The sequence below is a fragment of the Malus sylvestris genome, chromosome 14, assembly GCF_916048215.2.
Source record: "Malus sylvestris chromosome 14, drMalSylv7.2, whole genome shotgun sequence".
NCBI lineage: Eukaryota > Viridiplantae > Streptophyta > Magnoliopsida > Rosales > Rosaceae > Malus > Malus sylvestris.
Window position 1 is genome coordinate 991,434 of NC_062273.1, and position 14,114 is coordinate 1,005,547.

Below are 14,114 nucleotides of genomic sequence, written 5' to 3' on the forward strand. Positions count from 1 at the left end.
AATCTCATTCTCAACCTCAACCTCAATCTTGATCCCAATCCAATCATGCATTGTTATAAGCTAATTAGCATATGGGTGTAAAGATAATTTTACATTTTGAATTGGTTTTGAGAGTGTTGTTTAGGTAATAAATTTGGGTTTAAAGAGATATTAATTCTTTAATACAAAACAATATGGGTGAAGAGAGTAAGTTGGGTGTAGAAAGAGGTTAGATGGGTTCAAATAAAATTTCTCTTTATGTTTATATATCCAAACAAAGGATTTGATTTATGTCATTTTAGAAACATGTTTTCTTCAAATTCCAAGATTATTTTCCTCGCCCAAATTAAGGTTGCTTACATTTGTGATTTGCTTCCTTTTCTGTTATATCTCTCGCACACCCTTCATCTCACCTTCTTCAGTAACGCACTGCCAACTTCCATCATATGCCCCGCATGTTTGATGCTCTAGTTTCCTATTAAAACATCAGCTGGCATCAAATTCATTAATGTGATCAAAATGTATACATGTGACCTCTCTAGTATTATTTGTTCTATATTTTCTTGTTTGATAGTATTAATTCTTCGTCGACGGGAATAAAAAATTGTGAAGGGTAATAATGTAACTTCCTTTATGGTAATATAATCAATCAAATGCTCTTTCAGCCCTATATATCCCCTCAAACCTCCCTGAAGCGGTTTACTATGTATTCATATGTACTTCATGTTTCTCTTTATAACTTTTTCTAGTTTTCCCATTCAACCTAGGTTTCAGCAGCTTCAAAGACCAAGACCTAACGGAATATATGGAAGATCATCATCAACATCAAGGCCAAGACCCTGACGGTAGTAGTCCAAGCAACGGCTCGACCGAGAGAAGCCCTGAGCCGGTGAGGTCAAGATGGATACCGAAGCCAGAGCAAATCCTAATTCTGGAGTCAATTTTCAACAGTGGAATGGTGAATCCTCCCAAAGAAGAAACTGTGAGAATAAGGAAACTGCTTGAGAAGTTTGGCTCTGTTGGGGATGCCAACGTTTTCTACTGGTTCCAAAACCGCCGGTCGAGATCTCGCCGCCGACAACGGCAGTTGCAGGCAAGCCTTGAACAAGGGACCAATAATAATATAAACAATGATCCAATGGCTTCTCTTTCTCATCACCAATTGCGTGGTGAAATTCAGTACGGAATAAGCTGCAGTGTTCCTGCTACTGCTCCTCCCTTGGCTTTCGGAGCTTCTCCTAATAATTTCCTTATGGGTTCTTCATCTTCTTCGTCTTGTGGCCATCATCTGATAACAGATAATGATGTTCATCATAGTACTGCTTGCGTTGATGATCAGTTCTTTCCAGTTTCTGGTCAAATGGGGTTTCCGGAAATCGAGCAGAGCTCCGGTGTAACGTCTGCGTTAGGAGGAGGCCCTTCTGATACCTCCAATTTGCAGTTCCAGTCTGGTAATTGCATGGACCGTTTCACTCATTTTTACACTTTCTTTGTACAGCTATATATTCGCACTCTTTTATATAATTACATTCTCTCATCTGGGTTCAAATTAAATCAGTTTTTCATTTCTTCAGTAAGTTTAATTTGTTATATCAGTTTCCTAAAGCAATTGTCTTCAATTTTGCTGACTAATATTACACTGTTGAAGTTCCATAGATTCTCAATTAGTATGAGAACGACGGAGTATGTGAAAGTTATTGTGTTCGAATTGTATGAAAGTTGTAGATTTCCCTAAATCCATGTAATTTCTTATTGTGGCAGTCTTTTCCACTCGGTTTCAGATTGCTTTTAAGAAAATTTTGCAATGAAAAAGTGTAACCTTTTTAGGTAGTTGAAATGGATTTAAAAGAAAAAAGAAAAAGAGAGTATACCCCATATACATTAATTATTGTTTGACAATAATATCGATTTCCATTATAATAACAATCTGCAGAACTTCATTGTTAATTCATGAAGGATATTCGTTAAGTTTCGTAATACTTAAATGTAAGGAAAAATATTCTCTGCTTTTGTTTGCCCTAAGATTCTGTGATCTTTTTCTTGTACAAAAGCCTTTTTGTGTTCTTTTGGATCTTTACACTATGAAACCTGAAGGACATCTGCATTAGTTTAATGAATCATCCTCAAGGATTTAATAATGATAAACTCAAGTGCTAATCGAATCAAGAGTCTAATGTCTTTTTCAATTATGTATTTGTTAATGTGAGCCCTTTATTCCTTGAACACGGGTTGAAAGCTCCGGCAAGATTTTCTCCAATAACCTTCACTTTGTTTTTTAATAATCCTAGCTCTTGTATGAGTTCTTGACCCATCAATGAATATCATATCTCTCTCAAAACCCAAATTAAGAAGCTTAGCTATTACAAGAAGTACTGAATCCATGAAGGGTCCATTAATTTATTTTCAGGTCTCATCACAGTGTTTATTAATGGGTTTCCAACAGAAATTCCCAAAGGGCCACTTGACATGAAAGCCGTGTTTGGCCAAGATGTGCTATTGGTTCACTCCTCTGGACTCCCACTTCCAATCAATGAATTTGGTTTCTTGGCACAAAGCTTGGAGTCTGGTGAAAGCTATTTCCTAGTATAATACTCTCTCTCTCTCTCTCTCTCTCTCTCTCTCTCTCTCTCTCTCTCTCTCTCTCTCTCGTGAGTCATAAATAAATTTACATTCTTATGTATACTGCTGATTAAGTCGCCAAATGTTTTGTTAATGCAGGTTTCAAGACCAAGTTAAGCACAATTTAAGCTGCACCTACAATATGGGAGCTTCCTACATGTTTCTTCATCATCTTGCCTTCTTTTCTGGTTTCGTTATCGTCTTTCGTTTCCCCCCACCCCCACAGTGTGATTATTAGAAAAATATATCTATATATTAGCTACCATGCATGATAGTTTATGGTCAATCAAATTATATCCTTTTTCTCTTCTTTCTTTCTTCATTGTATTACTGAAATTGACCTCATCAGCATTGCACAATAAATTTAGGGACTTCGTATATGAGACAGCAGCATATTAGCTTGCATATTTTTGTAGAACAATATGGATATTAGGTTATGGAATGCTGTGTGTTTTTGATTAAAATCTTATCGTGGATATAATTTAAACTCATAATATCTTTCAACAAAGATGGTTTGCCTATATATATGTGGCTTAAATGTGGAACTTAAGGTGACTTGCACAATATATTTTTCTCCACTTGTGAATATGAAATACCAGGTTTAACTCAAAAGATTGTGAGTTTGATTCCTGATTATTTTGTTTGGCTCGTTGCGTAGCTTAATCAAATCTCCTTCGTCCCCATTTTCCCTCTCTGTATAGAATAAAGAAATGTGACATTTAGGACCATTACTCGGCCAAGTACTCTAGCTAAGGCCTTGTTTAGGATTTTGGTTCACATTGAAATATTGTTTAACTTCAAACTTAAGCAGTAAAAAGTGTTTGATAAAATAAACATCTGATTATTCTAAAAGCAATGGAATCTGGCAACAGCTTTTAAAAGCACCATCTAAGTTGTTTTTGAAAGCTTTTTCATCAGAAAAACATAGCCTTTAATGAAGTTTCAATTCTCATAACCCTCATTGGTTTTTAACTTTTTAGAAATGAAATCTACCCTTAATCCCCCCAACCCAAACCACAACCTACTGTGCACAACCCTACTCAACAGCCTCCATCTTCCACCACCCGCCACCACTTTCAACTGCCACCACTTCCACCACCTTCACCCCAACCAACCCCCCATCACCATCAGCCCTCTGTCATCACCGTTGTTGCACCACACCCAATATTTGCCACCACCACCACTTGTATCACTCCAACCAAACCCCAGCACCAACCAATGTTCTAAAAATAGCTTGGCGGTAATCGGAAGACCCACATAATCCCGATGATAATACGATAAAGGCTAGCAGAGGATGTCTTATGATTTGGAAGAGCATCAACTACTTGATTACCTCCCTTATAAATGTGAAAAGATCAAAAATCTATTTGGGAACTCTAATGCAAACAATTCCTCTACTTCACCCTCAAGTGGGAAAGCACCAACTGAGGAAAGCTAAGAAATGTGAAAAGATCAAAAATCTATTTGGGAACTCTAATGCAAACAATTCCTCTACTTCACCCTCAAGTGGGAAAGCACCAACTGAGGAAAGCTAAGAAATCAAGAACCAAAGCAAAATCAACTTCCAACCAAATAAAATTTCAATATCGAGCTGAATCATTGCTATTACCTATGGCACAACAAAATTAGATATCAAATAGAGTAAACCGTTAGCTTTTCACTAATCTAAGAATTCAAGTAGCAAGTTTGATATTGAAATTACTGATTAAAAATCAAATAACTTGAATCAGAAGAACGTATTCTAGCCAATGTTTAAAATATCGGTATGCATGGGTGGAAATGTCAGTATGCAAATTCGTGGAAATATTCACGGATATATCAAATATCGATATCGATATCGGTTGCTTTCAATGAAAATGGTGAAAACTTAAAATTAAACTTTAGGGATTGTCAAACATTGATTTGGACGAAATATAAGAATTTTTCCGATGTGTTAGAAATATCAACAATATATGTCGATTATAGCCCAAATTTAGGAGTTTCTCCGATATGATGTGAAGTTTAGACTTCATCCCCCCTTTCCGTATCTTTCTCTGACTTTTTGGATATTTCCATAGAAATATCAAACATATTGAAGAAATTTTAAACATCGTCTATAGCTCATTCTAACTATTAAATTGTCGACAATCGACAGTAGCAAAACTAGGTATGTACAAACAAGACATGGTGTTTAGCGTAACGTGTATCCCCTTCTTTCAGCCAAAATATGTATTCAGAGGTTAGTCGGTGGGTGAATATGAGATTCTTCAGAATCTCTTATCAAGAAAAAATACGCAACTTTTATTTCTTCTGCAGCAGCTTGCCTTCAGTTTCTTTAGGAATCCCTTACTTATCCAGAAAAAATAAAAATTAAGTTCCAAACTTTACTCTTTTAAATTAGAGTTAAAGTATAATGACCAATTCTAAAGTTTCCTCTCATAAAAAATACTAACTAAATTTGATTTTTTTTTTTTTTGGTCCAACTCTCACACTTACGCATGATAGTACACTACTAATCACTTAAGGTTATAATATGTGTATTTGTTCATTAAGCAATATTATATCCTTAATGTTGTATTGTGATATTGTAAATTTAGATCATATATATTTTAAACAAGGTTTCACCTAATTAACTTGTGTTAAAGTTTTTTTTTTTTTTTTGGTAACCGGAGAAATAAAGAGTTAGGTGAGTTAAACTATTCAAAAGACTTGACAGTACTACAATATGTTAACGACTTAAAATTATGTGGGAAAAGGAACTTTTTCATATAGATATCTTCCTCATTACTTGGCAAGACACAAATAAGCAAATTCCTTCTTAGTGTTTCCCAATCGTTGGGTTGAATGTATAGAAAAATATGGCTTAATGTTCTAAGAATTCTAGGTAAGTATATACAAAAGTATGGCTTAATATGGTTCTTCCTGTTGGCCGCTCTTGTTTAGGTACACGTATATAATCATTACTCTTACCTCATCGTTTATCTTCGTTCTAAATCTTTTGGAATCTCTCTCAAATTTTCTTTTTTGGGCAATCTCCAATTTTCTTCTCGACCCGAACTAAAATAAGTGGGGAAAATATTGAACATAGAAGTTGATGAAACTGCATGGCCAGTAGTACGTGCTGGATTCCTCTCCTTGAATAAAAACCCTAGAAAAGAATAAGCAACTTGGCATCCACACCGACCAATATAACCAATCCAAAACAGACGGATGTTCGGTACGGAATAAAATACTATGTGATGTCAAAATTTAGAACTTTTATTGGCTGGCATCTCCTTTAAAATTGCTTGTTTAACTTTCGTTAGATTCTATGGTTCTATAGATGCCATAATAGAAAATCACTGTGCTTAAATTTTAATATACATTGTTAGCAAGGTTATTGATCTTCTTGTACTTGACCAACGAACAGCCAGTCAACCTTTTTGGGAATGCAATGTTGAAAGTTTCAAGGAAAGGGGGGTGCCATCTAACATCTATTTTTCCCTCACACATCATTTGTTAATTTCTGTATATTGATCTTCTTTAATTCATTCGATTCAACAATTGCAAATTAAAAAAGATACGTGAGAGGTAAAAATGGATGTGTAGATAGCATCATCCTAAAGAAAATGCTACAAAGACCATTTTTTTTACACCATAATTTGTAAACCAAATTAGCGGATGGTTGAAATCCATTTTTAATGAATTAAAGAAAAATCTTGTTATATAACAAAGTTTGTCAATATCTTCGTTAAGTGGAGAGGTTGGTTTGACAAAATTATCCTTAAAAATGTGGTCATGTGGTTGCTCACTTGACAATTTAATGAGAATATTGACCATTTTTTATGAAATGACCAAAATGATTTACGATGGACAAATAGAGACCACTTGTATCAATTTTTATTTTCAAGAACCAAAGTGATGAGTTATGTCTATCTCAAATACTATTTTGGCTAAAAGGGGTTGGTTTGACAAAAGTAGCATGAAAAAGGTAGTCACGTGGTCGCTCTCGTGACAATTTAATAATGATGTTGACAGATTTTTCGGAATGAGCAAAATGATTTATGGTGGACAAACTCATATACCACTTCTACGATGTTCAATCTCAGAGACCAAAGTAAAAAATTATGTCAATCTCAAGTATGATTTTTTACTAAAAAGCTTAATTCGAATGCATTTTCACAAAGTTACAACATAGAAGGAGATTTGAAAGATCTTGATGCATACAATTAAACAAGATATTCACGTTCCTTGGGCATATTTTATCTATCCAAAAGGCTATTTTGACACATTCTGCAACAAAATCCTAACTATGCGCTAAATAGCATCTTTCGAGAAGCTACCATGGCATCAATTGATTTAACTACGTTAGGGCACAACTATAATCAATCTTGTATATTTGGTGATTCTTTCGGACATTCTTGTTAAATTTATATGGGTGATGTTAATGGCCTCCTAGATCATCTTCATCGCTAAATCATATCATCCTTGTTAAGTTCTTGAGCTTATGCAAAAGTAAAGCCAGCACTTGAACATTCAGCTCCTCTTTCATCTTCCTCAGAAGCTCATCAGTACGCAATGAAGTAATCTTATGACACGGAGCTTGAACTTGGCGTACTCAGATTCATCAAAACTTGTGATAAAGACTTCTCATAAACCCTAAACCTAACCCTAACCCTGCTAAAATACCCACCCCATAATGGCCTAAACACAAAAACAAGGGCCGGAAACAAGGGGCACGGATCAGAAAGGAATGAAAGCCCAGGTCTAAACAGTTAAATTACATGTAGAAAAATGGGTACCAATGGGCCTATCTTACTTGGGCCCCAAACTGTCCAAATTTATGCTAATTCTAATACCATTCGTGACCTCGAAATGCAAAGTAACAAAAATTTCAAAAATAACATTCTTACAAACAAAAATAATAAGGATCATTCCCTTCATTAGAACAAAGGTCTAAGTTCGAGTCAAGCTGCCAAAAGTTTCTCTTGTTTGACGATTTGTAAAAACTAAAAATTATGCTAAGATTTTCTTTGTAAGTCCTCAAAAAAGTTTGCGGTGGGCCTTGGCCTTGAAATGGGATAGTCTCTCATGTCCTAAACTTTTTGTAACAAAAATATAAAATAAAAAGGACAAGAATGTCTTCATCTTGTAGCCCTAATCATGGTGAAAGGCTAGCACATATCAAGTGAATTATAATCAGAAAAAGGCATTACTCTCTAAATTTTGGTTCAAATAGAGTTTTGGCCCTTGAATTAAAAATTTATGAGTTGGACTTGTCATAATAAGGAGCAGTGGTTCTTTTGGGAAACATTGCTAGAATTTATATACAAAATAAAGAGTTTAATACTAAGAGAAAAAAGGTTTAAAAAGAGGAATAAGGAACAAAAATTCTAACATGGTTACTGAAAATGATCATTGCTACAGATTGTGAGTTGTGACAAGTTTATAAACTAGTACTCAGAATTTTCTGGTTTAAACATCAAAAGCTCCAATTCGACTAAAATTTAGAGTCAATGCTGTAATTTTTTTCTAATCTAAAAGGAAACAAATTTAAACTCTATAAGAACTGGACATGAGTGTGCCACTTCTCCATTGAAAAGAAATGTCAAATGTGCCAAATAAAACCAACCGCATTGACATGACCATTCCCCTCCTTCACCCCTACTAGCTCTCACTGCATATATGACTAGCACCATTATCCTGCCTACAACATTGTCATTCACTGTTATTTGGTATCCTTTGATAAAAGCTCATGCAAAGATCTGTAGACCCTACTGGAAATTCTTTTCCTTGTTTCCATGTGTCTAAGACCCCACTTGAATTTATCAATTACTCGAAAAGTTACATTGTGTGACTATGTAACACTTCATGATATATCGACCTCATGTTGTAACTACAATCAAATTATATCACCTGTATTTTTTAGTTGAATATATCGCATGTATTTTACTGTTCATATACCCTGAAGTATAGAGGGGAATGTTTTGAAATGACTCACTTCAATGAGCTGTTCTAATTATTTGACCAATTTTAAACCAGAATATTCCTATATTCAATCATTTATACACCTTACAAGGTGAGTCATTCACAATGTTATAATTTAGGTGAATTGGTAATACTATACTAGCATACTAAATTGTGTTACAACTTACAAGCACACAATAATTTTTCAAAGACTGCACCAAATAACACTTCTCTAATACAGGTTAAATAGCACTAATACCATGGTGACGGAGTATTGCCAAAGGCAAAAATTCTAAAATGATCCACTTAAACACCCAATTTATAACCAGCATTGACATAATATTAACACGATTAACAAAGGCAAAAAGTCACTACAATGTTGTTTGTACTAAGCCATTAGCATTTCCACTTATAAGAACTGGTATGTGCTACGAATTGGCTCAATACCATATCAATATCTAATCTACATCGATAATTAAAGTGCTATTTAAATGGGGGCATTTTACACATTTTATCTCTGTTAATAGAGAAAAATTTGTGTCGGGCTCAACTTGTCACTGGTTGTGTTGAGTGGCACTACTACCTAGACCTAGCATTTTGGACCCATCCGACCCGACCCGTTAATATTTATATTTAGATGGATGCTTAGCGAGTTGGATCACTAATAGGTGAACCCGTTAAATAACGGGTCGCTTTGGGTCAACCTGTTAGACCCGTTAACACCCGTTAGTTAAGGATGTTTGAGTAATTTCAATAAAGCCTTAACAACAAAAAATAAACTCTTAGCTTTTTCTGATGCACAGTTATCACCACACTCCACAGAAAAGCTTCCGCAGCAGCAGCAGCAAGGTAGCTTCAATGGCGGCTCCGTTGACCACCCTGGTAAAAACCCATCTCCAAACCTGTTAAGCAAACAACCTTATCTGTATTATATTGTGCTCATCAGAAAAAGCTCATTCTCTGCGTTTGTTCGTGTTTATTGACAATGTGGTTCGCCATTGTTGACTTTTTCTTGTAAATTCTTATGAAGGCTGGAGTTCCTGACGGAGTGTTCAATGTCATAACCGGATTTGGAAAGATTGTTGGTGCTGCCATCAGGTGAAGTTCATAATTTCCGTAGTTAATATGTGTAAGTGTATTGGAATGCAAAAAAAAAAATGTTAACGGGTGACCTATTAGATTAACGGGTTGAGTTCGGATGACCCGTTAGCTTAACGGGTCGAATTGAAACTGACCTAAACCCGACCCGTTTACAGGTCTACTACTACCCACTCAAAATGTGTCATTTGTTTTTACTTATTTGGTTTAACTAATGGCAAGTTTTGAGTGGATGGTAGTGCCACTCCACACAATCCAGTGGCAAGTTGAACCCCATACAAGTTTTGTCCTGTTAATGGAGTCAATGCTAGGCAACGATTATTGCAGGCGAGTAACCGCGGTGCTTTATTCATAACCTTTTAGACTCTTACCCGTATAACTGTTTATCCGTTGGGTAATTGTCTAAACAAGTAGGCCCATACCCACAATCATTTATAAATCCATAACCGCATATCTATTTAATCAAATCGTAACCACATACTTGTTTATCCGTTTTTTTAACAAGTTGTTAAATTAAAAAAGAAATTTTGCCATAATTTTTCTTTTACTAACAATTGAAGGTCATTATATGTATTGTAACGACCCATTCCCAATTTTACGGTTTTTATAATTTTAATAAGTGAATTTATGAAAATGCCCTTAAGTGGCTAAACGTAATTTTATGGGTACGTATTTTATCCTCATATAATTTATCAAGTTTCTTGTCATATTTGGATAGAGCTCGATCTCACGAGCACGTAGGCAAAAACCGTTTGTAAAACGGAATTATAATGAAAGAGTTATTAACGTTTAAAGTTAGGGGCAAAATGGGAAATTGGTTGTTAATCTGGAAGGCTCCAAATTTGTTGGAGCTTGAGCCACGTGTGTGGCTAAGATGAAAAGAAAAGGAGAATGCGGGAGAGAAAAAAAGGATGGAACCGGCCAATGGTAGAGGAGAGCAAGGAGGGGAAAGAGGAAGGAGAAAATAAGAGAATCGGGTGCTTTTGAAGACCCGCGATCCGACCCGCGATTTCCATGGTTTCCGACGACTTTTCACCCATTTTTCTGGCGAATTACACCACCTAACCACCTAGAACCAACTCCATGACCTTCCTTCTATCCATTCCACCCTAAATTTGGTGAGATTTGGCCTTGAAAATGGGAGAACCCGCACGGTGGGGTGCAACGGTTTTGGCTTCGAATCACCTAAATCCGAAACTAGCCACATCCATCTCCACCACCTTTAGACTTCCCTTGAGGTCCATAACAAACCCTAAACAACTTTGGGGGCGTCGGAGTTCGTTTAAGGTCGAATTGAACACACCAAAATTCAAGGGTTTTCGACGGTTCGTGGCCAATTTAAGGTGTTTCCTGGTCAAATTGAACTTGGCCACAGGTATAAAACTTTATCTACTCACTGAGATCTTCATTTCCGTGAAGTTTGAGAATTTTTAGAAATAGTTGGATTTTTCCGACGAGTCAGGACGGCCAACTGCCACCTGCGGTGGCGTGTGGGCCGAGGTGTCTCCTGACCTTCCTAGGATAAATTTAAATACCCTTGTTCCATTTTTGAAGTCCAATTGACGAAATTCCGTTGTTTGAACCTAGTTCCATTAAGGTTTGCCATTTGATTATTATAACAATCGACGATCCGACTGTTGGATCGTCAACAAACTTTAATACATTATAGTACGTAATATTTAAGGACTGTAGGAACTTACGGATCAGGAATTCGATGTACGATATTCTTGAATTTGATTTGTAAGTTCATAAAATAAAATGTTAACCGCCACTTGGTTTTGGCAATTGGCGGAAATCCGACCGTTAGATTGTTCTGAAACTTTAGTATGTTATTCTAAAAAAATAATGTGGATACTTGGAAGTTACAGATCAGAAATCTAACATGCAAATCTTCCAGATCGAGTGATGTAGGGTTGTAGACCCTATCGTCGATCTTTGACCGACGGTTGACTTTTGGTCGATGAATCTCAAATCATTCTAGAACGTCCTTGGGATGTGTTTTATGTAAGTTATGTGTTCTATTAATAAGTATTCTGAGTTGTGGTTTAATAATTGTTCTAGGCGTCGATCGTTCATGACGCCTCAATGTGTGTGCTAGGGAGTTGTAGCCCGAACTCCAAGTGAGTGGGCTTTTGGTTTTCTATATACATATATATACTTTACATTTTCCCAGAAACTTGTTTTAAATGTCATGTCAATTGCATTATGCTTTAGAGTATGCATTAATATAGATATGCATATATGCTGCGAACGTCCAGGTAAGTTTTAGGTGAGTATATATTGATGATAGTGGATACATTGTTTATGATTATATGTAGATGCATTTAGAGCTCATTATGCTACACCCCGGTGTTAGTGCTCCCGCCCGTGGCCAGGGCACAGTCTTTCACGTGATGTTCACATCTTGCACCACATGCTCACCTTGAATCCAAGTTTGGTGCACAGCCCTGTCGTACAAACCACAATAGGTGGTTCCAACTCGTGTGCATGCATATTTGATGAGCTATAGGTTCAGTCGTACAGGTCACGTTAGGTGACTCCGGCTGGCATATCATTTACATTGATTTATTTCATATGGCTTACTTATTTCATTGCTGAGATACTTGACATGGCATATACTTGGTATTTACCATTCCCGAGCATGATTTCTATATACATATGTATTATTATTTTCTGGGAAATTATATGAGTTTTACGGTGAGGGGTTATAATGTTTAGAAAGAGAAATGTGTTTTCAAAAGTTTTGTTTTTACCCATTCACGTTTTCTGGTTTTCACCCCTCCAAGCTTTAACTGTTGAACGATCGTATTGACGAGGATTCTTGGCGAATCTCAGTATAGGTGGTAACCTCTGAAAGCATAATCCTTACCCATTCTAATGTACTTTACTTATGCTCTAACGTCACTTGTGAAATGGGTTCATTCCCGCTCACTAGCGCACTCTTGTATTTAGGCATTTTTAGGTTTAAATTTATTCACATTTTCCACATCACTACACTTTATGGCTTCGTCACCTTCCAGGTGTCGGCCAACACAGCTCGATTCGGAGTCCTAATGGACATTCCGGGTCAGGGTGTGTCAGTTTGGTATCAGAGCATAAGTTGGGCAATATTGCATCCATCACACGCGTGATGAAAGCATAAGTTGGATAATGAAATTTTTTAATTTTGAACCAGACCTAACCCGGCCTATTTGAAACAGGCCGATTCGGATCGGGTCCACGAATCCAATAACATTTTATTTTATTTTTTATTAGAACAGATTCATCACGAACACAATTACTCAATTTGGTTACCAATGAGCAATCATTTTGCGGTGAGTAACTTAATTGACTGCAATGATAGAATTATCCACTAAATTTTCTCATCAACCAAACATAATATAATTACATTACTTGGATTTACAGAAATGTTCCATTAATCAACCAAACATAATCTAAATAAAAATACTGAAGTCTGAAACAGAAGATTCAAATATATACAAGTCTGGAACTATCATAGGGCATGCATATATACCCAAATTCAATTTAATTCAACAAAAGATTTGAAATTGGAACAAAATAGAGGTCAAGATTCAAGAACCCAACAAAATTCTTTCAAGTTCGACAGAGAGAGACACTGAATTCAAGAGAGTGAGTGAGACACAGCAGCAGCAGAGGTTTAGGGTTACACTAGAAATCAAGGAGCACTATATCATCCACCACGATTACATTTTCATTCCCAATTTCTTGCATGCATTCATAAATTGAAGCCACAAAAAAAAAAAGAAAAGGAATTCACTATAAATTGACAGAAAAAAAAAAGTAGAGAGAATTTCAATGACCCTGGATCGAGGTCTGATGAGGATGGCGGCGGACAAAGCTGATGATGATTGCAGTGGACGAAGCTGATGATGATGGCGACGGATGAAGCTGATGATAATGAAGGCCGACGAAGCTGATGATGATGGCAGCAGACAAAGCTGGGATGGTGAGAGTGAGTCAAGATGAGAGATCGAGGTCTGATGATAATGGTGGCTGACAAAGCTGGGACGGTCGGAGCGAGTCAGGATGAGAGATCAAGGGAAAGGTAAACTGAATGAATGGATAAGTATCTGAGAAAACTCAGGTTAGGATAAATTCTAATCCAATTATTCCATGCTACAAACGGGTCGGGCTGGGGACTTGTTCCCTCCAATTTTAAGAACAACTCGCCCTGTCCTGTTTTGTGTTCTAAAATTTTGGACTCGTCCTTTACCCACCCCAAATTGCAGGTACCCGCCCCGACTCGCGGGTCCTGGACCCGTTTGCCTACCCCCTACAACCAATGCACATAACAGATGAAGGGGACTAACAAATCAACCCTAAATTTCCAAAAATCCATGGATTAAACCGCAATGCAATCTCGAAACACTAATTATTCATTTGATAATGCTAAAAAGATTAAACTAAACTAAACCTCACATACAAAATCCAGATATCCAAATTTAGTAACATAAAAAATTCCAATCTACAAA

General features: G+C 36.4%; 1 protein-coding gene across 1 annotated transcript; it reads left to right on the plus strand.

Moving 5' to 3' along the window:
* Window positions 1–673: 673 nt before the first annotated feature.
* Window positions 674–3,062, plus strand: LOC126600113 (WUSCHEL-related homeobox 11-like). Its single transcript, XM_050266657.1, has 3 exons — window positions 674–1,430; window positions 2,387–2,562; window positions 2,698–3,062. Exons 1-3 carry the CDS (start codon window positions 785–787, stop codon window positions 2,713–2,715), a joined length of 840 nt encoding a protein of 279 aa, XP_050122614.1. The 5' UTR covers window positions 674–784; the 3' UTR covers window positions 2,716–3,062.
* The last annotated feature ends 11,052 nt before the right edge of the window (window positions 3,063–14,114 follow it).

Bases quoted from the DNA above. Each gene is read 5' to 3' on its own strand.
- LOC126600113 (XM_050266657.1), top strand. From the start codon at position 785: ATGGAAGATCATCATCAACATCAAGGCCAAGACCCTGACGGTAGTAGT. The intron at 1,431-2,386 runs GTAATTGCATGG...ATTTATTTTCAG, and splicing joins CAATTTGCAGTTCCAGTCTG to GTCTCATCACAGTGTTTATT.